General features: G+C 46.2%; 1 protein-coding gene across 4 annotated transcripts in view; it reads left to right on the forward strand.

Moving 5' to 3' along the window:
* SPATA13 (spermatogenesis associated 13) overlaps positions 1 to 24,386 on the forward strand; it is a 91,511-nt gene extending 67,125 nt beyond the window's left edge. For 3 of the 4 annotated variants that reach the window (XM_005865911.2, XM_005865914.2, XM_005865913.2), the window contains 9 exons: positions 4,473 to 4,609; positions 5,678 to 5,857; positions 6,203 to 6,388; positions 7,921 to 8,100; positions 10,057 to 10,289; positions 13,546 to 13,675; positions 18,020 to 18,392; positions 20,890 to 20,964; positions 22,826 to 24,386. In XM_005865911.2, coding sequence (XP_005865973.1) covers positions 4,473 to 4,609; positions 5,678 to 5,857; positions 6,203 to 6,388; positions 7,921 to 8,100; positions 10,057 to 10,289; positions 13,546 to 13,675; positions 18,020 to 18,392; positions 20,890 to 20,964; positions 22,826 to 23,001 — 1,670 coding nt within the window. In that variant the 3' untranslated portion in view covers positions 23,002 to 24,386. Of the gene's footprint in view, positions 1 to 4,472; positions 4,610 to 5,677; positions 5,858 to 6,202; positions 6,389 to 7,920; positions 8,101 to 10,056; positions 10,290 to 13,545; positions 13,676 to 18,019; positions 18,393 to 20,889; positions 20,965 to 22,821 lie in introns of all 4 variants that reach the window. The other variant, XM_005865912.2, reaches the window with a different exon arrangement.
* Positions 24,387 to 24,692: the final 306 nt, after the last annotated feature.

The following is a 24,692-nucleotide window of genomic DNA, read 5'->3' on the forward strand; positions in this document are numbered from 1 at the left end:
TCGATCCCCGTCAGGGTATGTGCAGGAGGCAGCCAATAGATATTTCTCTCTCTCTCCCTTCCTCTCTAAATCAATGAAAGTTTATCCTCTGGTGAAGATTAAAAAAAAAAAAGGAGAACAAAGCAGACCAAAATCACTATCTTTATGTAGTTTACATTTTAGTTGGGGGAGACAGACGACGAACACAATATATTAGATGGTGATCAATGCTATGGAGAAAAATGAACCAGGAAAGAAGAGGGGGTGGGGTTGAGAATTGCAGTTTTAAATGTGATGGTCAGGGAAGGACTTGCTGCGCGTTTATATGCTTGGGAGAAGGTGTTGGGTTCAGGGAACGGGAGGCCCTGACAGAGGGTGCCTGGTGTGTGAAGCAGGCAGCCATCAGGGCCAGAGCTGAGTGAGAGGGGTGGGAGATGGAGTGAATGATCCAACTTCTGAATGGATTAGCATGGTCATTCTGGCTGTTTGATGAGAATTGGTATGGGAACAGGGGCAGCAGCAGGGAGAACAGTAAGGCATTGCTGGGGTGACCCAACTTGAGATAAATGAGGCTTGAGTAGTGGAAGAGTGGTGAGAAATAGCTGGATTCTGGACACATTTTGAAGGGAGAGTCAGGATTTGCTGATGAGTTGGAACTGGGATGTGAAAGGCAGAAGAAAAAGAATGACCTCTAAAGAGAGAAAATTTAAACTTATTCCCATTTTACAGATGGGAAAAGTGAGGTTGGAAAAGGATAAGTGACTTGCCCCAAGGTCATTTAGCTGGAACGTTCATAAAGCTAGGATGATTTCCCAGGTATTCAGTCAAAATTCCATAGCCTTTCCCTTGTGCACATCGCATCTCTCCCACCCTGGGCCTCCTGCCCCACCAGCCTTCCCCGAGCACTGAGAACCCTCCAGTTTCTTCAGTGCTCAGCGAAATACTAATCTGTGTTGAAATATTCACTGTTGTAATTTTGGGAAGCACCTCAGCCCGAGCCATTTTTCTAAGTGTTTATAATAGCAACTCAGAGATCATTCAATATATGAAGTCCAAATCTGTTTCCAAAGAACTTTATTCCAGTACCTCCTGTAAAGGTTTAGCCTGTTTTTCAGTGGTACCCTTTTTTCAATAAACTTGTAAATTGTGGATTTGTACATTATCACTGCTGGCTTTTATTCTCCTTTACTGATTATCACAGCAATAGCCAGACCCAATGATAAGAAAGTCTCCTTAGGAAAATATTGTTGAGTGGGTCTCTGAGGGAGAAAGTGTCATTGTCAGGGCTTTGCTGTGGGTAAGAGGCCCAGATGCCTTTATTTTTCTGAGCTTTACTTACTTGGGCCGGCTGCAGCTGACATGTCATGAGGAGCCTTGCCGTTGGAGCCAGGCTGTGTAGATCAGCGCTTGCTAAAGCTGGGGGTTCCTGCCCCCATACAGCCACGGCCCCATACAGCCTGGGGTTTATGTGTACCCTCCTGGCCTGGGATCATTGGGACATTTCTGTTGTCAACCAGCCTCATTGTAGGATGATAGTCTGGGCAGCTGCTCCAAGGACTCGGGTTAGAGACTTTCAGCTTTAGTGTTATCTCCTCTGTAGTCTAAGACAGACTTGTTTGTCTTCGAAAAACTTTATAATTTGCTTCGTCAACACCTTCTCCCAACCTCACCCAAACACACACCAGGAAAGTGCACTAGACCAGGTGGCCCTGTGTTCTCTGCCGGCAAGCACTCACCACAGCATAGGAGGTGGAAGGCACTATGCCTTGTCCAGGCTCACACACCCTTCTCAGACAGGGGGGCCTAAATTTCTCCCCAAAATTCTACCCAAAGCCTCCAGCACTAGCAACAGGAGCACCACCAGCTCTGTACTCCTGAGGGAAGCCCCTTGAGAGAGAGGGTCCTGGCATGTGCATCAGCCCCTATCAGGGACAGACTTGTGCACACACACAGCTGGCTCTCTGCCCGCCTGCCTGCAGTCCCCTCACCTGGCCCATCAGCAGTGCCGGGGGCCAGGTGCTGCCTCTCAGTGCGTCAGCAAGCAAGCTGGCGTCTGGAAGGCAGTGCCAGGTGTCTGGAGAGCTTTCATCTGCTTCTTGGCTTTGTGGTCAAGTTCAGGAACATTTGTTCCCTGCAATTTCTTCCTCCCTGAGGCAGCTCACTTTCACTTTTACCTCTCAGACACGGGCCCTGGTCTTTCCTGAGTAAGACGTGCTGGGAGCAGGGAGGAGAGAGTGGGGTGCAGGAGGGTGCACCCTCCTGTCCTTCAACTCAGCTGCTTAGTCATCAGCATATCCCAGATTCACTGACTGGCCCAATATCCAGACCGTCCTCACTGTAAACAGACCACCGTTAGCCTAACTGGGACACAGACATGCGGGTGGTAGGCTATGCTTCACCACGTAGGTGCTGCTGCAGAATGACTGGGGAGCCGCTCTGAAGGGGAGTGACTGCAGCTGGGGTGTGGGGTTTCCACGTACAGTGGAACACCCCAGGCTGTGTGAAAGCACATGTAGGCATGGGCCCTTGTAGAGACCTGGCTTGTTGGGCATCGCCAAGAGGTGCTCTGTCCAGAGCGTGGGACCAGAGGCCGGGCACTAGGAAAGAGTGGGTCCAGCTTGTGGACTGCACTGGCCGTCTGCCTTCCCACCATTGCACTTTGTGTGTCACACATATCTCTCGACATCATCATTGTTTGTCCTGTCTGTTCAGTGAAGAAAACTTAACAATCCAGTGCTAAAAATACATTCATAGAGCTTGTTTTCACGTTTATTACCCTCCATTGTTGCAATTCTTTTTCAATAGTTTTTGCTGTAAATATTCTAGTCTCTGTTTACAAAACGTATTGCTTTAAAAAAGTTGTTCACAATAGCACAGCTGAAGTGATGGGACGGGAGGAAAGCTGTGAGGGCCTGGGATGCAGAGCTTGGGGCGTGGGCAGGGCTGGCTGCGCATGCGGAGCACCTAAAATGTGGCCCGTCCAGATGGGGTGGGCTGCAAATGTAAAATGCCCATCAAATGTTGAAGGCTTAGTACAAAATAAATAATAGAAAAGATGCCATTAAAAAAAGACAGGTGTTCTGCCCTGGCCGATGTAGCTCAGTTGGTTGGAGCATCGTCCCATATACCAAAAAGTCACAGGTTGGACTCCCAGTCAAGGCACAAACTATGTTGTGGGTTCGATCCCCTGTGAGGTGCCTACATGAGGCAGCCGATTGATGTTTCTCTCCCTTCCTCTCTCTCTTAAATCAATAAGAACATGTCCTCGGTGAGGATTAAAAAAAATTATTTTTAAAGAAAGTTGTTTTGTTTAGAAAGTAGACCTGTCCCCGTTATACAAATTCAGAATCATAAGTCCTTGATGAAAACAAGGGCAGACATCTCCCTCCCACTGCTCAACCTGCGCACCATGTTTTGAGTTTCATTTCCCAGGCGCAGTGCCTCCCGTCTGGTTTCCCTGGATCCGGCCTCTGCTCCACCAACCCTGCTCCCACCACGCTCGCTGCCATCACCACAATAACTCTTTAGTGAGTTGCCAGGAGCTTGACACACATAATCTCACTTGATTCTCTAAAAAGAAAGAAAATATTTTTACAACAGAATGTAAAGCTCAGAGAGATTAAATTGCTTGGTTAGGGCCGCCTGCCTGCAGAGGGGCAGGGCCAGAATTCAAACCGGCCCTGTGACTCTAAACCCGTCACTCTGTGCTCTCGAAGCCCCGACAGGCAGTGTGCTCCCAGCTTGCTCTTCCAGGCTCGTCTCTCGTTAGATGTGCTGCTGTTGCATCGGATCTGGCCACGTTTCGTTCCATGAAACCTTTCCTGTCCTGTTCACCAGGATGTTCTGTTGTTGTTTAAATTCCTTTTGCTCGATGACAGATTAGCCTTGGCAAGAATAGACCACTGTCCCAAGAAAGAAAATCTGAATACCACAGTGGTTAATCTAAAACATTATACCCATCGTTAAAAGGTCTTTCTCTTTTTTTGGTAAATTCCCAATTCTGATAGTGTGAGTTCCAACCTTTTCCCATGTGAAAAACTAGTAAAAATGGCTACATGTTTTCACTTACTGATATTACTAGGACCATTCGATTTTAGTAGTGCTACTGCCTTGCAGGTAAAAAATGGAAACAAAATGCTTTTTTAAAAAATGATTATATTTTTCATTTCTTTTACTTCTCAAGCTTTATCAACATGTTGCTTAGAAACACTATCTGTATTTATATTTTTATATCCGCTTGGCAGCACAAATTTCCAACTAAATCACACCTAGTTCACGCAGTATCCTAGCTCACGAAATAACACTATGTTAACATTGGCAATGCTCTCTGAATTGTTCCCCTTCCTACCTAATGTGTCGTTTAACCCCAGCTCTTTTTAGCATCAACTGCTACTTTTGCATTAAATAGATCAGTAGTAACTTTCTAATGATTTCGTCATTTAAAAATGTTTGTTAGCTGTGTCTTTTAAACCATGCCACTACTTTTTTTTAAGTTTCTTCAGATGGCGGTACTGAATCCTGTGCCTTAGTGGATGACAACGGCAGCGAGGAGGACTACAGCTATGAAGACCTCTGTCAGGCCAACCCCAGATACCTGCAGCCAGGCGGGGAGCAGCTGGCCATCAACGAGGTACTGGGATCCCACATGTGACCAGTGGTGGACACCTGATACGAGGGCCAGCATCACTTCAGACTTTGCTCTCTGATTATTTCTTATTGCATGTTCTAAAACCTAGAACTTTGACTAGACAAACAGTTTCTGGCATTTTCAAGGACAATTTATGTAATGAAGTTCCTCCCTTTTTGTGATAAGAGCAGCAGTCATTAGCTTAGGCAGCCGTTCATTCTGACAAACTCGCCCTTTATCATAACTCTCACAGCCGATCTAAGAGGTTACAGTTACCGTCCATATTGTAATAAACACTCTGAAAGTAAGAGGCTAAATTACTTGCTGGTAAATGGCAGAGCTGGCATGAGCCACATATTTCTCACTGCGAATCTGGTATTCTTTCTGCCAGTCTGCATCTTTAGCCTTTTTCACAGCAGTCTTTCTCGAAGGCACCGCTAGCTTTGGAGTTCTTGACGCCTCAGTGCGTAGGCTCTGAGGGTGCCCCGGGTGCCAAGCGGATGTCGTTGTCTGCCCCTGCACTGGACTCACATGAGCTGCGTCTGTTCTTTACTTTTATTATGAACTGTAGACTGTCTAGAGATCATTTTGTGTTCTCTTTGGTTGCAGTAAACTATAAAGTGTTTTCAAATTGTGAGTGAAGTGTGAAGGCTGAGTTCTGGGTGACGCTGAGGGTCTTGCAGCTAAGCCACGTGCGTGACCTTCAGAGGCTCCGCTCAGCAACATCTTGCTTGGCAGCTCAGAAAGCATTTCTCCATGTATATTCGAGATATTCAGGTTTGTTAGTTAACCGACCTACAGATAAGTGAACTATTTATACTTTTTTAAAAAAAAAAAGTGGATTTGGGCTTTAAGGTCATTGAGAGAGACTCACCTAATTCTCTTTTCCCTAATATGTTTTTCTTCATTCATTTTGTGTAACAATCAGTCAGTACTGACCCAAAGCCATTGGCGTATACAAATGAGAACTAGGAGATGTGCATCTCACCCTGAGACGTCACACAGACCCCCGCCCGCCCATTCTGCCCACCTGACTTTCGCACTAAGCACGCCTGCGTGTCTCCATTTCAGCTGATCAGTGATGGCAGTGTGGTCTGTGCAGAAGCCCTGTGGGACCACGTGACCATGGATGACCAGGAACTGGGCTTCAAGGCAGGAGATGTCATCCAGGTTCTGGAAGCCTCTAACAAGGACTGGTGGTGGGGCCGGAGTGAGGAGAAGGAAGCCTGGTTCCCGGCAAGCTTTGTCAGGGTAGGTGTTGGCCCTCTCACCCCTCACACCTGTCTCTGGGGAGCGGCAGGTAGAATGGTTCAGGCCAAACTCACTCTTTGTACAGATTCAGTTTGTTATAATTGTTTCAATCAAACCTAGAAATTCAACTGGGTCAAAGGAAAACTTTTAACCAAGGTAACTAGTTGTTTGGCACTGCTGCTGTGTTTTGAGCCACTGACGCCGTGCGGCTCTGCCAAGTACATAAGTCAGGTGAGGGTCAGGCTGCCTTCCCGAGGAAGCAGAAGCCATGGCGGGGCGGGGGGAGGCCCTGCCTGTTCCGGTGCCACCTCTCCCAACCCCCCCATCCCTGTGTGTGCACTGCAGTTGCGTGTCAATCAGGAAGAGCTGTCAGAGAATTCCAGCAGCACGCAGGGTGAGGAGCAGCAGGAAGATGCTGGCACGACCCGCCACAAACACTCTGAGAGCAAGCAGCAGATGCGGACCAACGTCATCCAGGAGATCATGAACACCGAGCGGGTGTACATCAAGCACCTCAAGGATATCTGTGAGGTAGGGCGCCAGACATACGGCCTCACTGAGGTTTCACATGACTATGATATGCCCACCTGGCTCTCTTCTGTTCCCAGTCACACCCTCCTATGCACATATTATTTAAAGCCCTCATTCCGCCTCACCTCCTCCTATACCTCTGGCTCCTGCACACACTGCTCACTCATTACATGTGCGTCTACCTCGGTGAGCCTCAGTGGTGAGCATCATGGCCATCCGCCAGGCTGTTGCAGCCAGGTCTCTTTCGGGGCCCTGTGCCACTGTCTCTTTCAGCACCGAACCCTGAGCCTATTCAAAGCAAGAGCCTGTCAGTGAAGGCAACACCTGTCAGTGAACCCCACTTAACTTGACAAAGATTCAAAGGTTTGGCAGTGTATAGCCCACTGCCTCTAACACTGTCTCGCAGGCAAGATTCTGAGTCATTTAGATGTAGGAAAAAAAAAAAACACTAGGGATAGCCAACACTATATTCCACAGCATCATGATAGTTCTGCTGCGTGATACATTTTATTCCTCCCGTGGCATTTTTTGTTTTTGTGTGTTTTGTGTGAGATTATACCAGACCGTCCTGCTGCGAGTGCTGACCTCTGCACTCTCAATTCGGCTGGGACGTTCAGCCCTGAAGACAAGCTGAAGTGAGACAGCCGCACATTTGTAACTGGATTAACTGGCCAGATGCAGATATACCGATGTTTTGTTTGTTTGTGCCGTCTTGTTCAGTAGGAATATATGGCTAAGGGAGTTTCTTTAAAGTGGCATTCTATGAAGATGAAAGTAATTGCTAATAATTGTTGAGCATTGACCATGTGCCACCCCTCTCTACCTGGGTTAACTCATTTTACTCTCACAACACTCTCACTAGGTCTTAGCCCGTGTACAGGTGAGGAAACTGGGGTGTGGAAAAAATTGAGTGGTGGGGTTGGGATTTAAACCAGGCAGCCTGCCCAGAGCCTGTACCCGGAACCTTTACATTGTCTTTCTGTTAAAATTCATACCAAATAGTCCAGGGTGGGATTTTACCATAGAGTCAGTCTAGTCTGTAATTACCTGATGTTAATTTGGGAATAATTATTACATATATGTATGGCCTTTCCTCACTAACTCCTACCGAAGCCATAGTACGAACAGGGTGCATAATTAGTAGTTTCTAACAAGTCTTATTGGTTGTGAATTAGAATCAGCAATCGGAGAATGATTATCTGAAGAGTTTAGAAAAATAACAAGGCCAATTTCTGAGCTAGTATTTGAAACTGAGCAACTTGTTTCATGAATATAGAAACTGGATATGGCTTCTTGTATGATAAATCCAGCCACATACATCTTTTCTCTTTCCTTTTGTTTTTAAAACATGGCACATTGTAGTCACGGAAGTAGGATTCTCCTAACAGAGACCCATAGATGTTAAAGTAATTTTCTCTAATTAAAATCTGCTCCAAGACAATGGCTTTGGATGCAAAATACTGTATTATTCAGAGAAATAAATTCTATGAATTTCCAAATTTATTTTTAAAAGCATATGTTCCCTTTTGCAGGGCTATATTCGACAGTGTCGCAAGCACACGGGAATGTTCACTGTTGCACAGCTAGCCACCATTTTTGGAAACATAGAAGATATTTATAAATTCCAAAGAAAGTTCCTGAAAGACCTTGAGAAACAGTACAATAAAGATGAGCCTCATTTAAGTGAAATAGGATCCTGCTTTCTTCAACATGTACGTCACCTGTTACTTCTTTATTAATAACATCTGGTTAAATAATTTTGCAATGTTTCTTCATTAAAAATAGGAGTCCTTTTTGTTTCTTTGTTTGCTAGATTAATTGCCCATAGAATGGAGATGTCACTTCTAAAGTAAGTTGCTTAGTTTATATGGTTAATCTTTAGCTAAATATACTAAGTCCATTTTTTTTAATCTTCCCACTTTTATGCAGTTTGGAGTAATTTTTAATAAGACCTATTAATTGTCTATTATATGTTAAGCACTGTTTTCAGGATCTTCTTATATTAGCTCCTATACTGCTGTGAGGTAGGTATATTATTGTCCTCATTTTACAGATGAGGAATCTGAAGCTCATAGGGTAACTGACCCAGGGTCACACATTAGTAAGTGGCAGATGGGAAGACAGACTGAGGCCTGTGGCTCTGGGACCCAGGCCTGTAACCAGTGTAAATGCGCAGGCCAGTCTTGCAGTGATGGCATGAGCTGATCATATAGCTGATGACTGACTGCCACTATTTAATACCAAAAAATTCCAAAAGAAGATTCTATTCCCAGCCAAAATGGCCAGGGCCCAATAATAGTAATAGCAACAGCAATGACAACCACCACCACCTCCTTGCAGCACAGGCTGGTCCGGGGCCAGTAGCTTCATAGAGGCAGTGGTGTGGAGCAGGTACCCAAGGTGGTTGCTTTCAAATAGCTGAAAATAATGCTGTGGGGATAATGCACGTGGGAAGGTCGAGCCCATGAGAGCACTGGGCCTGTATGGGACTTTGTAAAACACCTGTTTGGCCAGAGTAGAAGGTCCATGGAGGTTAAGAGAAGCTTCTGAGTCACTGAAGGGCAGGCTGCAGAGGCGGTAGCGCCCGAATGGGAAGAAGCCTCAGTGGGTGGATCTCGCCTGGAGACAGGAGAGTTCAGCTAAGGACCAAAGGGGTTGCTGCTTCTGGGCCTGGGCAAGGTGATGGCAGGAAACACAAAGACAGACTCATTGAGGACAAACTGACAAGACTGGTCATAGGTAACAAAGAAAAGCAGCAGTCAGAACCATGCGCAGGGTTTTGAGTCAGAAAGAACGAACAGGTGGTTAGGAAAGCCTGCCTTGTAGGGCAGCAGGAGTTTGGTTGTGGGTGTTGCGTTTGAGCGCGCCTGTGTATAAACGTTGGAGTGGAGATGGCCGGAAAGGAACCTGCTCTGGGCAGGTCGATGTTTGTGACCGTGAAGCCTGGCAGTGGTGAGGAGACACCTGGAGTGGGGAGCAGAGGCCCAAGAACCGAGCCAGCAAGCCTGCTCCTGGGAGTGTGCAGGGAGGGAGGGTGGAGGGCACCAAGGGGCTCTGCAGAGTCCAGGGGAAGGGCAGGCATCATGGAGAAGCCAGCAGGATGGCTGCAGCCTGGAAGTGACCCAGGGAGAAAGGAAGTGAGCAAAGGGCTTGCCTTGGAGGTGGGTGGGCAACGTGTGTGGGAGTCAAGTGGGGGAATATCGCAATGAGAAGGCGGTAGCTTTGAATCCTCACCTCTTGGTCAAGGAGTTTAAAGGGAAAATAAAGAGGATGAGGAGGGAGCGAGTTGGGCATAAGAACAGCACCTTCTCTTAGATCAGAGCTGGGGTGAGGAGGGTGACAGTAGAGGGCGCTGTGCTCGGGGGAAGCCCAGTGCACCTATGACTCACCCTTTCAGGGTCTGTGGGAGGCTTCCTGGAAGGGGACCAGGGCTCTGAGTCCTAGAACAGCCTCTCCCTGCACCCCCAAGAGATAAGAACCCTCTGGAGAGTCTGCAAATGGCCCCTTACCACAGAGAAGATTTTGGCTTCTTGCCCAGGTGGGAAAAACGCTGCCGAAGGACTTGGGGCACCTCTCCCTCCTCCCAGGGATGCCCCCTCCCACAGGATTGTCCTTGTCTCTGCCCACAGCCCCCATAGCCTGATGACGCTCTGCTTTCCCCTTCCCAGCAAGAGGGCTTCGCCATCTATTCCGAGTACTGTAACAACCACCCGGGGGCCTGCACGGAGCTGTCCGGCCTGATGAAGCAGAGCAGGTACCGGCACTTCTTCGAGGCCTGCCGCCTGCTGCAGCAGATGATCGACATCGCCATTGACGGCTTCCTGCTCACACCCGTGCAGAAGATCTGCAAGTACCCCCTACAGCTGGCCGAGCTGCTCAAGTACACCACGCAGGAGCACAGGTGAGAGGCCACCGGGCAACGCCCGTCTCTCCACCATGTGCTGAGGCCTTCAGCTCTCCCGAGCTTCCCAGGATGGCAGGGACAGAGGGCTCAGATGTCAGACTTGTCACTTTCGTTTCTTCTAAGATAGGGTTATTGAGGCTCCAGAATATCCATTCCTAGAGATATTAAAAAATAGCCCTGTCTGGTGTGGCTTAGTTAGTCAGCACTGTCCCTTACACCAAAAGGTCACTAGTTCAATTCCCAGTCAGGGTACATGCCCAGGTTGCGGGCTACATCTCCAGTAGGGTGTGTGCGGGAGGTAGCCAATCGATGTTTCTCTCTCTGTCTCTCCCTCTCCCTTCATCTCTCTCTCTCTGAAATCAGTAAAAACATTAAAAAAAAAAAAAGATATATATGGTTTATGGTTTTAACAGTCTGCCAAAAAAATAATAATAAATTATTTGGGCCCTGGCTGGGTAGTTCAGTTGGTTAGAACATCGTCCCGATATGCCAGGGTTGCAGGTTCAATCCCCAGTCAGGACACATACAAGAGTCAACCAATGAATGTATAAATAAGTAGAACAACAAATCGATTTTTCTCTCTTTCTCTTTCTCTCTCTCTCTCTCTCTCTCTCTCTCTCTCTCCCCTTTCCCCCCTCTTCCTCTCCCTCCCCACCCGCTTCCGCTCTTTCTCTAAATCAATTTTTAAAAAATAATATTTCTTACACTGTATTCTGTGCACATAGGGATTTTTATTGTGTTGTTGGTCCTATCATTGGCATATATTTTATAAATACTCTTTTATAGCTACTCACTCGTTAATAAAAACAATTTTTAAAGAGAAATAGACCAATTGAATACAGTATAAGAAATATTTCTTTTCTCTCCTGTACTCCTTTAGTTGCTTCCCATTAACTCACCCTCAGAGCAGTGTTATTTACTGCCAACAAAATGTTACTCTGTAGAAGGGTTGAGGACATAGAAAAATTTGAGCTATAAAAAAGTAGGAAATCTCAAGGCCTAGAGTAGCGTGTGGGGTCCACTTGGGAGGCACATTTCACCGAGGTCCTGGTTGGCTCTCAGTCCTTTCTGGCCCAGCCCGGGTGCCTACTCTGTCTCCAGATTCCTTCCACCCCATTTCCTGTCCTTTCAGCACAGGGTTTCACGTGATTGGCTGCCTGCTCCATCTTCCCTTGGGACTTACTTTGTGCCTAAGTTCTGGGGGAGCCAAAAGTTCTCCATTGCTTACTTAATAGCAACTCAACATTTTCCTGCATGCACAGAATAAGGTGTAATCTTGCTGTGCTTATGTGTACGCTGTCACCCATTCGGTAGTGGAATGGGCACATCCATTTTCCATGACCATGTCACCACAGCACCACCCGCCTATTTGGTGCCTTTAGGTGGCAGCAGTTGGGTCATTGCTTATGTTCTCACCAGGGCAGAGCTGAAATGCCAGTGGGGACACAACCATTGCAGGCAAGGTTTTAGGATATAGCTTACTGTTCCAGACCAGAGTCACACCTGTCACCGGCACACAGCTTTCACTGCACCCGCAGCCCTGGAGGGGACAGCCTGGAAGGGTTCTAGTGGGAAGGGGCGGGGGGAAGGATGGTGAGGAAATCTGCTGGAGCAAACCACAACTGTTTTGGGTTCTAACAACCTTTGTTCGGAAAGCATCACATTCTTCAGGGCAGTGCCTGGCCCTGCAGGATGCCCAGAATAGATCATTCTTTGCCCGGCCACTGGTCACTGGACAATTAATCCTAGATGTGAGTATTTAAAGAGTTAGGACTACCAAGCTAAGAGAAGGGAGCTTATTGAAACAGATGAAAGAGCTGTGTATTTTCTCTTTTTGATGGAAAAATCAGAAAAGTTTGGAAAGAAAATAAAGTCAACAGAATCACAAATTTGAAGAAAAATTCAAAAAAGAAAAAAATGCATCATGATGAGAAACTAAAGAAAATAATAAATAAGAAGCAAAGACATCTTGAAAGACTCAGGCAAGCAGATTAGATCCCAAGACGGGAAAGCTGTGGCCAGAAGTTCACACATCACCTTTCAGCAGTTAATTTTCACTATAAGGAAATTGTAGATTTGATCTGTTTTTTTAAAAAAAATCATTTTAAAGAAAATGACATAAAGCCCTTTTTTTTAAATTACACTCTTTTTTGGTTGTTTTTTTCTGAAATTATATATATAAAATAAAAACTTGCAGAAGAAAACAATTATCTTGCCCACTTTCTTCCTTGCTGGAGAGCTCTCTGGGCACTACGCTCCAGGATTTTGGCAGCCCCTTGAATCATTTCTCTTCTTCCTCTGCTGCCTGTGAATCGCCTGTCTGAGACAGCCGGTCTGCCTTCTGGGCAGATGGCCAGAGACTTCCTGGGAGCTGCATTTCCTTGTGTTTGGTAAATAAACAATAGAACCTGCTTCCAAGGCTTTTCTCTGGGCTTTGCAGGAAAACTCTAATTCAGTCCCACTGAGTCCATAGGCTCTGTCTGCCCCGTAAGACAAGGAAAGTGCTAGAAAGTAAAAAATCCAGCTCATCCACTGGACGATTGACTTACATATTCCCGTTACTAACTGAGCAAAACTTGGATGTGAAAGTTTCCAATAGTGGACATCTCTTAGCCTGTGTGCAGATTAGAACTCCAGTTTTAGTTTTTTTATTACCTATAGTTTAGAGGCCCTGGGAGCAGGAGCCTGGTGGGGCAGCAGTTAGTTTGATTTGACTGTAGCCTATGGAAAGCACCAGAAATGAAGATCTGTTGATGAAGTAAATGTCACATTGGCGTTTACATGACTCATTAGGTCAACCTTCTGTGGCTGTGTTCTCTGGTGTCCTTTCCTGAACACCTTGAAAGATGGAACTCAGAGCAAATTATTACTCTTGAAAATGGTTATATTAAAGTACTTTCTATAGCCAACTTGCTATATCAGAACCAAAGCAATCACAGACCGCCCTTTCTTTATTAATGAAAATCATTCATTGTCACAGTGATTAAGACATTTCTTGTGGCATTTACTTTCATTCATAGTAATTTCTGGGAAATGAGGACAACATTCTTATTCAAAGAATTCTGGATTGCGTTGGTCAACTCCCTTAACCTATGCAGACTACAGCCTATTCATGGAGGAACAAGAAAAAGGGAACAATGGCTACTGTTTAAATGCCATGTTGTCTAGACTGTTAGTATACAAATTGGGGAAGGAGTGTATTATTTTGTTGAGTAGCCTGTCATATGGTTAAAATTCACCTCTCACTTTTCAGTGATTACAACAATATAAAGGCAGCCTACGAGGCCATGAAAAACGTAGCCTGTTTGATCAATGAGCGCAAACGCAAGCTGGAGAGTATAGACAAGATAGCGCGTTGGCAAGTATCCATCGTAGGCTGGGAGGTGAGTGGATACCACCCCCCACCCCACATCATGCATCACCACTCATACCCTCCCCTACCTTTGGTCTAGTTTAATGACAGACTTTGATGTCTTATGATTGATACTTTATACTCATGGCTTAATGGTACACAGGGTTCCCTTGCTGTCTGGAATTAGCACGTTCCTATGAAATGTTCATACGCTGAAATGGTGCAAAGCCAAAGACCAGCACCTCAGGACACATCTTGCTAGCAGATTCACAAAATAAACCGAGAAAAGGCCTGTCCATGACATCTGGGTCCTGGCTCACAGCTTTCACTGCACAGATGCTCACAGACGCAGCTGGGCTCTCACTGGACCTGCGATGCAGGGTGTGGTTCCAGGGAAGGAGCTTCCTGGGGCCAAGCCTGACACACACTCCAGTGCCGCTGCCTCTGTAATGGCTCCCTGCAAAACCAACACTGAACGCTATTATTGCTTCCCCCCTTTTTTGGAAAAAATGAAAATTCTCTTTGGATTTATTTCCATTAGCAACAACAGGTACTAATGTAGGTCTTTAGTAAAAGTAAAGTAGTATAAAGAGAACTTTCAAGAAGCAGGGGATACCTGTATATATTTTGAAGCATATAATTGAATTGAAGTCAACTATTTTACCTTTTACCTCCACCAAGAAACACTCTTAGGAGTGTCTGTAATTAAAATTTATTGCCTTCTCTCCTGCTAGCAGGGGTCCTCAAACTTTTTAAACAGGGGGCCAGTTCACTGTCCCTCAGACCGTTGGAGGGCCGGACTATAGTTTAAAAAAAAAACTATGAACAAATTCCTATGCACACTGCACATATCTTATTTTGAAGTAAAAAAAAAGAAAATGGGAACAAATACAATATTTGTATTTGCATGTGGCCCGCGGGCCGTAGTTTGAGGACACCTGTGCTAGAGCGTGAGCTTCATGAAGCAGCTGGAGAAGATTTAAAATATAAATTGCAGTTGGTGAGAGTATGGACTGTGCAGCCACCCTGCCTGTGTGTGAATCCCCTGTGACCTGGGCATGATGACTGTTTCCATCTAAGAGACGGAGAGGAAGCTATTTCCTACCTCGTAGGGCTCTTGTGAGGATTATATAAGACAGCGCAAATGCAGTGCCTAATACAGCCTGTAGTAATGGTCCAGCATGCATGCGCACACACACACACTTATTTCTAAAAACAGGAATGATGACAATAATAGTACCTGTATTGTGTTTACCACATGCCTAGCACTGGTTTAAGCCATTTATACGTATTAACTCATTTTTTTTTTTTTAATTAAATCTTTATTGTTCAGGTTACATTTGTTCCTCTTTTTTTTCCCCCCCATAACTCCCCTCCTCCCAGTTCCCATCCCCCCCTCCGCCCTCACTCCCCACCCACTGTCCTCATCCATAGGTGCACGATTTTTGTCCAGTTTCTTCCCGCATCTCCCATTCCCCTTTCCCCCCCAAGAATAGTCAGTCCATTCCCTTTCTATGTCCCTGATTCATTATAATCACCAGTTCATTCTGTACATCAGATTATTTATTCACTTGATTCTTAGATTCACTTGTTGATAGATGCATGTTTGTTGTTCACAATTTGTATCTTTACCTTTTTCTTCTTCCTCCTCTTAAAGGATACCTTTCAGCATTTCGTATAATACTGGTTTAGTGGTGATGAACTCCTTTAGCTTTTCCTTATCTGTGAAGCTGTTTATCTGACCTTCAATTCTGAATGATAGCTTTGCTGGATAAAGTATTCTTGGTTGTAGGTTCTTGGTATTCAGCACTTTGAATATTTCTTGCCATTCCCTTCTGGCCTGCAAAGTTTCTGTTGAGAAATCAGCTGACAGTCGTATGGGTATTCCCTTGTAGGTAATTGCGACTCTTTCTCTTGCTGCTTTTAAGATTCTCTCTTTGTCTTTTGCTCTTGGCATTTTAATTATGATGTGTCTTGGTGTGGTCCTCTTTGGATTCCTTTTGTTTGGGGTTCTCTGCGCTTCTTGGACCTGTAAGTCCATTTCTTTCACCAGGTGGGGGAAGTTTTCTGCCATTATTTCTTCAAATAGGTTTTCAATATCGTGCTGTCTCTCATCTTCTGGCACCCCAATTATTCTGATGTTTGTACGCTTGAAGCTGTCCCAGAGGCTCCTTACACTATCTTCATATTTTCGGATTCTTTTTTCATTTTGCTTTTCCGGTTGGGTGTTTTTTGCTTCTTCGCATTTCAAATCTTTGGCTTGATTCTTGCGCTCCTCTGGTCTGCTATTGGGTGTCTGTATAATATTCTTTATTTCAGTCCGTGTATGCTTAATTTCTAGTTGGTTCTTTATCATAGCATCGAGGGTCTCATTAGTTTTCGTGACTCTCTCCTCAAGTTTATTGACAGCTTCTAGCACATTTTTGCAAGCCCTCAAAATTGCGATTTTTAGCTCTATATCCTCCATTTCTGTCATGTTTTTTTGTCTCCGCATTTTTTATGCTTTCTTGGTGCACCCCCTAGTGGTCTTTGTGCGCAGTCTTGTTCTAGTTGAGCCTTGATTGTTGTAGTTAATACTAGAGGGATTTGACCACCAGGCCGACTGGCTGTGTGAATCAGCTGTGTCTGCCGCGGGAAACTTCTGTCCTCTGGGGAGGTGCTAATCTAGCCTTTGCCTGAGGCGATCTGGCAAATGGCTCTGCGCAGGGCTTGGGCGGGGCGGGCTCAACAGGGCGGGCGGAGGGAGCAGTTATGGTGCCCTCAGTCCCGTTCCCAGAGGCTCTGCTTCTCAGAACCCCAGGAACCGCTGCAAACCTCGGAGAGGAAGCTGCCTTCCAACTGATGCCAGACACTCCCGCTTCTCCCGTTTGGGTCCGAGTCCCCAGCGATTCGCCCGTATCTGGAGCTCAGAGTCTGAGACTCCCCCCTGACCGAAAACAACAACCGCGCTCTCAGCCACCAGCCCGCTTTGCGCGCGCACCTCCGCACCTGAGTATTTTCCACACTGCGCCTCCTCTGAGCCTCGGTGTGCTGTTATTTTTCCTTCTAGTTGAAGAGTCTCTCCTCAGCCAGCCTTCCTGTGGTTCTGGGTGATGTCCGTTCCGTCTTTTAGTTGTATTTTTGAAGTGGTTGTTTGCGGCAGCAGTCTCCGGTGTTTACCTATGCCGCCATCTTGGTCTCTCCTCACGTATTAACTCATTTTAATCCTCTCAACAGTCCAATGAAGTAGGAAATATCACACCCATTTAACATATGGGGAAGCTAAAGCACATAACAGTTAAGTGGCCTGTCATGGCCACAGAGCTAGGAAGTGGCCAAACTGGATTCAAACCCAGGCAGGCAGCCTGGCGTCAGGGTCCATGCTGCTAACCACTAGTCTCTGTGGCCATTCTTAAGATTAACAAATTGGTGCTGTTCATATTGTGTTTAGAACAAGCAAGATTCATCCTACATCAAACTAATTGGTCAAAACTCACTTTCCCAAAGGCTTGTGAAAGTTTGGGCTGAGAAGTTAGGTTTTTAACTAAAGTAGATAATAGTGATGAAAGGTGGAAAGAAATACTTGTATTTCAAGGCCTTATAGACTTCTGGAACCTGGACAGGCCCTCAGAGATCACTGAGTCTAACTCTCTTAGTTTGTAAGTGAAGAATCTAGGGCACAGAATTGCTTGAGGCAGGTAAATAGAAGAGGTATTTTGGAGTCAAGAGCTTTTACCTACAAAAAAAATGTTGTATATGACTGAGATTAAAGGAGAATAAAATCTTCAATTTGTAAAATTGAAAGCCAGTGTCGTGCTAAATACCATAAAGTTTCATTGAATTAGACCCAAACCTAAATATGATAAAAGTGTGGTTTTCCTTCCGTTCTTGGACTCTGATACTGAGGAGATAATTTATTGTCAGAAGTTTTCCAATTATCTTGCTGGTAACTTGCCGCCTGGCCTTTGGTTTCCAAAGATCCTAAACGCGTTAGTCCAGGCAGCTGCCATAGGCCTGACTAAAGCCAGAGCATCTGTAGTTTGTCTCACCTGCCCAAACCTACCTGTGGTCCTCATTCTCCAAGGATCGGCCTTGGTCAGCTGCCATATCAGACCTTGATCGGACTCGTTAGCCCAGCAGGCTCTTCACTGCTCTTTCTGATAAGGAAGTCACCTCAGATAACAGAGGCCCTGTAACATTTTCCCATTTAGTAGGAAATAAAAGAACCTTCACACGCAAGAAGACTAATAAACCGAGGTTTCAAATGGCCTCTGAGGCTTGGCTACCTGTGAGTGGGCCTTGGGCACCTGGCAAATCTGGGGAGGCTTCTGGGTCAGGGCTCCCGGCACCTGGAGGTAAGAATTGGAAGGTCTCACAGTGTGTTTTCATCCTCCAGGGACGGGACATTTTAGACCGAAGTTCAGAACTGATCCATTCTGGAGAGCTGACCAGAATCACTAAGCAAGGCAAGAGCCAGCAGCGGACATTCTTTCTGTTTGACCACCAGCTCGTGTCCTGCAAGAAGGACCTGCTGCGCAGGGACATGCTCTATTACAGGGGCCGCATGGACATGGATGACATGGAGCTCGTGGACCTAGAGGACGGGCGGGACAAGGACTGGAACCTCAGCGTGAAAAACGCCTTCAAGCTCATCAGCAAAACCACTGACGAGGCTCATCTGTTTTGTGCCAAGAAACAGGAAGACAAGGCGAGGTGGCTGCAGGCTTGTGCGGATGAGAGGAGACGGGTGCAGGAGGACCGGGAAATGGGTAAGCAGCGCTCAGCGCTACGGGGTTTCGTTGGCCTCTGCTTTCTAACCTCATTCCCCAGCCCTCTCCCACAGAGTTAACTCCCACTCATGGGAAAAGAAAAGGATTTGCAAATTCTAAACATTTCTAAATTTGCTTACAAGACAGGCTGTGGCAGATGTAATTACCATAGGCAACATTTACATGCCAGATGCTCTACTACACATTTACAGAGACCATCTCATTTAGTTTCAAAACGTGGATACTATTGCTGTACACATTTTACAAATGAAAAAATCGAGGCTTAAGGCCCTGTACTGCAGTGAAGGCCATGCCTCTCCATACGCAGGACCACTGTCTTCTTCACACTGCTGCTCCCCTCCAGGTATTCACTGGCCTGTGGGACAAACCCTCCAGCCTGGTGTTTACGGTGGGGCACAGTCTCAGACGGGCTCCAGTGCCTCCCTGGCACAGTAGGGTTTTGAGTACAAACTGTTGAAGGGAAGTCAGGATGCCACAGGGACCATGGGCCCTAGAGATGAGGTGGGATGAAGGATCCCCCTCTCTGCAGCCTTCCTGGGCCCAGACCCCCAAAGCTGTGGTGCAGGATGGAGAAGGCCCTCCCCCTCTTTCTTCCCCGCCCACTGCCATGAAGAAAGCCAGAACAAAACCAGCCGGTGCTCCGTTGGCCCTCCCCATAGTGTGTGTCACCAGCACTGGCTCAGGCTGGGCCACAAATGTTGCTCTCACCATAGGAGGTTTCGTGGGATCATATACTGGTATGAGAGTAGAAAGGGCTTTACAACTCAGCCAGGCTGACTCACCGTCAGAAGCAGGAATCTCCTCTGAAACACTCTAATAGCTGAGCACTGGCCTGTTCCTCAACCTCTAATGACACAGAGCTCACTGCTGTAGGTGGCCCCTTCCGCTAAGTGGAAGTGTCCTGTATTTATTCCCAGAGGAAAGCTGATCCCCAGCCACTTCCATATATTGGTGCAGCTTTTGACTTTCAGGCCTCATTGGAATAAGGCTCATCACTCCATCATGCCGAGAATTCTTCAGATAGTTGAAGGTCACATATATTCGAATGCAAACTGAGAGAGCCACAAAATGCTGATCTTACCTGCCATGTACTGTTGTCTAGTGCAGACCCTGAAATCATTTGTAAGTTGGAGTGTTTTGGTTTTTCCTCAGATTGAACCAAATGTTACAAGGGCATTCTAAATACTTCTCAATTCTGCCCTTTGGCAGGAGAAGCAAGGAGGGACCTGATGTTGTACCTTTGCAGTTCAGCACTTCCCTATTGCTGGTGCTCAAAAGAGAGACAGGAATGAATGAATGAATGAATGAATGAATGAATGAATGAACGAACGAACGAACACAGGATGAAGGGATGTGTCCATGCGGCACTCCTGGAGCCATTAAATCTGTGATCTGGGTGAGAGTGGACAAAAATGGGACTGACCCAGGCCCTTGCCTGGTATATTCCGTCAGCCTAGGTGCCCAGTATATTGCGTGTAGGTCAGTGATGGCGAACCTATGACATGCGTGTCAGAGGTGACACGCGAACTCATTTTTTTGGTTGATTTTTCTTTGTTAAATGGCATTTAAATATATAAAATAAATATCAAAAATATAAATCTTTGTTTTACTATGGTTGCAAATATCAAAAAATTTCTATATGTGACATGGCACCAGAGTTAAGTTAGGGTTTTCAAAATGCTGACACGCCGAGCTCAAAAGGTTCGCCATCACTGGTATAGGTCGATCCTAGAGATTGTGCCATTGAACAGGCGGGGCATGGAGGGTGGGAATAAGGCAAGACCAGAGTAGGCCTCAGAGCTGAAGAAGCCAGGGGGCCAGTGTGTGAAGCCTGAAGGACTCATTAGGGACAGATGTTGAGCATGTCGAGGAGTCAGGGCATAGGGAGCAGCGTGTTCGAAGGTGGAGGGCGAGCCCTGGCGAGTGACCCCAGGCAGCAGAGTGCAGAGCCCAGGTCCCCTTCCACCAGGCGGAGGCCTCCCCTAGGGCAGGGCCAGTCCAGCAGCTGTGGCCGCCTCTGCCTCTGTCCTTGCCTCTCTCCTCATGCTCTCTACAGTTGGGGTACAAAATTCAGTTTCTATTACTCAGATGATACCTTTGTTTAGGGGACAATCAGAACTCACTCAGCTTTCACAGTGAGTGAGCAGACCCGCGGCCCTTTGATTCATCCTTTCCTCCCAGAGCCTTATCCTTTAGGGGGATAATAGGGTGACTGTGTGACACATCTGGGTTTGCACAGGTAGTCTGTGCATCCCTCCCACAGCACCCCATTTCAGTCTTTCCGGTGTCCTAGTGACAGTCCTGGCTCCTTTCTTCTCTTATCCAGTCTTTCGACTTCTTCTAGTTCCTCAAGGATCAAGGTTCTTTGCTTCAGGTTATGAGGAATATCTCAGGGTAACATGGGTTACGGCGCAAGTTTTAATCTAAAATGTTTTCACTTGTTTTGAATACGTATTACCTTTGTTTCTAAATACAGGAATGGAAATTTCCGAAAATCAAAAGAAACTTGCCATGTTAAATGCTCAAAAGGCAGGACATGGAAAGTCAAAAGGTAAGTTCTGCAGAAGCCTCCCTCTCTGTAATGTGTTTCAGCATTGGAATTAAAATTGGGGGAAGGCTCAAAGTTAGCACATGACCAACTCTGAATGAAGGAGAGGAGTGCGGATGAAACTCAAAATGATAGACCAAAATAACGGGCAGTTTTACCATAATGAGCATTTGATTTTGAATGTACTTCCATTTTTTTTTTGCTTACATTTGCATATGAGTCTATAAAAGGTGTATTGAATTGGTAGCCAAGAGCTCCCAGACCTCCCTCTGCTGCCCACAACCCCTCTGGGCCCCCCGCTGAGGGGTGATGGTATGGCCAGGTCAGCATTCCTTAGTCTGAGGCAGGTCAGCCACTCTTGTATCTTTGGGACATGTGAGGAGGAATCTCCAACCCCGACTGCGTGTCCCTGCAGGCTACATTTTAGTTCAAGTAAGAAGATCTGAAAGTTCAGTACATCACGCAATGAGCTAAGGAAAAACAAGACAGACTTGCTTATTTAGAGCTTATTCTCTACCCTGCAAGCACCTCAGAATGACCGGGCAGCTGTTTAAAAATACCAACGCCCAGGTCACACACACACACACACACACACACACACCCGGGTTTGGATGTGCAGGCAGAGTTTCTTCAAGTAGGTAATACTAATATTCTAGCCCAACAGAAACACTGAAGATCTTTATTCCAAAAATGTTATATTTTATAAACTTAATTCAGATTGACTCCAAGAGGGATGACCCTATGACATTTATCCTACTCAGTATTTTCCTAACTGAAAATGCAGAAAGAAGGATCAGTTCAGCCTCGGACTGTGATAAGCCATCAACTGCTGCACCAAGACGAATTCATTGCCAAAATAACACTCAACATTTTCCTGCTCCCACCACTCAAATGCAGAATTTCCCCCCTACGTTATAAACATGTTCAAGGCAGAAAAACACACCGTATTCTTTTTTACATCTTCACTTTAATGTCAAGTGACCGATAAATATCAATTTATTAGAACTTATTCATTTCTGTGTCTTCCAAGAGTCACTAGCTTAGCAGTGAGGCCCCCGAAAATGCAACTGATGGTCACCTGCCAGGCACTTTTCATGAGTTACCTCACTTCATCCTCCCTGTCATCCTGGGAGATAGGGAAAGCCTGTGGCAAGCCAGAGGCAGGGATGGATTCTGAACTGAGGTCCTGGCTCCTTCCAAAACCTACACTCTTTCCTCTTATCATGCTGACTTTCACAGGTACTGTGTGGTCTTGTAGCTAATTTTAATACGCCTTTTTAATGACCTCTGCACAAATTTAAAATACCAACTTTAATAAAGCAGTTTTGATTCAACTGATGAGGTATCTGGGTCACTATCCTAGGCACATTACTTCTGTTAACTCGTTTGATTCTCATTCCCCAGTAGGCACTGGTATCTCTGCTTTAGACTTAGGAAACTGAAGCACAGGAAAGTCCACTGATTTCCCGAATACTTACAGCCCAGAAGTGATAGAGTAGGCTCTGGGCCGAGCAGGGTGGTACTGCTTCTCATCCCAAACAGCCGTCTAGTTCTAATCTTGCCACTTACTGCCATGTGACTATAGATTCACATAACCTCTCTGGTTTCCGTGTTCTTCTCAGCCACATTCCTGTCTGTAATGGTACCTTCTTGGGAGGATTTTTTGTGAGGATTCAGTGAGATAAACTATGTCCCATCTCCGCACACAGCATGGGCTAAATGTGTTACGATAGCTGTCAGATGTACTTTCGGTGAATGTGAATTGAGAATCAGCTAAGAACTTGAAGTCTTGGCACTTTTTTTTCCTTTTTGGTTAATAAGTGACTCTCGTTCCATGTGTCTTCTTTCTTCTCTCTTGAGTCAGGCTATAACGGATGCCCCGTGGCCCCACCACACCAGAGCTTGCACCCCATGCACCAGCGCCACGTCACGGTGCCCACCAGCGTCCCTCAGCAGCAGGTGTTCGCCCTGGCAGAACCCAAGCGGAAGCCTTCGCTGTTCTGGCACACCTTCAACAAACTCACCCCTTTCAAGAAATGAAAGCGGGAGGGCGCACCTCGGCCTGTGGCCGTGAAGAGGACCTTTTTGTTCCTTCTGTGCTCAGTCCAAGGACAGTCTATTGGACCCAGTGCTCTTCTTTGGGGCCGAATAAAGAAGAGAAGGACCTGGACTCGCCTTCAGTCTCACAGATGCAGCTGCCTGCTTGGAAGGGGGAGAAGGTGATGATGCTCCCCGGTACACAGGAGCCTTCTGTGGTTGTGCCGAGGCGGCCGGCACTGAGGAACTGGTGACATGCTCTGAAGTGAGTGCTGAGCAGTGACCCTGCTAGCCTCGCTGGTGAGGAGAGCCGGTGCTGCAGCCCAGGTCCAGGTGCTGCGAGGAAGGACAGGATGGCTCGGGGTTTTTGCATTCGGTTTGAAGGGAATGGTCGTCCAGGTGTTGGGACGTCACTGGCACGAGTAAGCCGTTCCTCTCTTCCTTAGTGTTAGGGGACTTAGCGCAGACCTGTTCCCTGGTGTCATCTGAACCCACACAGTGGCCGCATATAATTAGCAGGCTTCATCTTGCAGGCTCCTCCCCACACAGGCTGGAAGGGAAGCAGGAGGAGCCTGTCTAAAAGCAGGGAGGTCTGCAGTGCAGTAACTTCAGCCTCCTAGGGTGAGGCTGCTTTCCAGGGAGGGAGGGAGGCGGGGAAATCCTGTGGCAGGCTGATGGCGCTAGATAGATCCTTCTCTAGTCAAGTACTCTCCTGCCCACGCTCATAATGTAACTCCACGAGCAGAACCCTGTCTGCTGGTTCATAACCTAAAAACTATTCAAACACATCCGTTTGCAATATAAAAACCCATTCACTTTAGTTTCACGATAAAGTGAATATGCAAATGCACTGATTGAAAGGATTTCTCATTCAATCTGTTGTTCCTGGCACCTTCACCAATGAAGTTATAATGACATTTACGTCCCCTGAGAAAGCTTGAGCTTCAAAGCAGTCCATCAGCTCCACGCGGAGCCCACTTGGTTGCATTAACCCAAACAGTAGTGCTAACCATGCCATTATTAGCATGTCAGCGGGTTTCTGAAGATTCCCTCTTTATAAAAGGGGCCTTAACAGAATATATCTAGACGCAGAGATAGCAGCCTTCCTTTAACGAGGGCCACATGGGCTGATACCTGTCAACAGTTTTCTCCTAGTCTTTGTCTATATTGTAAATTTTGATGAAAATAACTTTAAAATGTGTCTGGAGAAGACAGGCTCTGCAACAGAGATGCCATTGTAATTTACTTAGTGCACTGGATGGGGGGAGGGTATTGTATGACTCAGTTTGTGTTTTTCTATTTGAAAATCTCCTTTTTGTATGCTACTCTTGGAACGTTCTTTTTTCTACTAGGCCCATGCTTAAGAATAAACAAACCTGTACTGTCAATCACAGAGGTGTAGTCTGAGTCTCTGGGTGTGTGGCTCCTCCACACCCTCCCCCCTGCCAACCCCCCCACTCCCACACACACACCCAGAGCTCTTCCGGAAGGAGATGATGACCTGCAACAAGAAGAGGCAATCTTGGACCTCTCAGTGAGGCTTAGAGTAGCATTATGTGAAAGTTTGTCAGGAAATCTTACCGGTTCTTTTTTTAAATCTTTTATTAGCTATGTTTTATTTATTTATTTTTTAAAATCTTTATTGTTGAAAGTATTACATATGTCCCCTTTTTACCCCATTGACCCCCCCCCCC

This window comes from Myotis brandtii, unplaced genomic scaffold, assembly GCF_000412655.1.
Source record: "Myotis brandtii unplaced genomic scaffold, ASM41265v1 scaffold216, whole genome shotgun sequence".
NCBI lineage: Eukaryota > Metazoa > Chordata > Mammalia > Chiroptera > Vespertilionidae > Myotis > Myotis brandtii.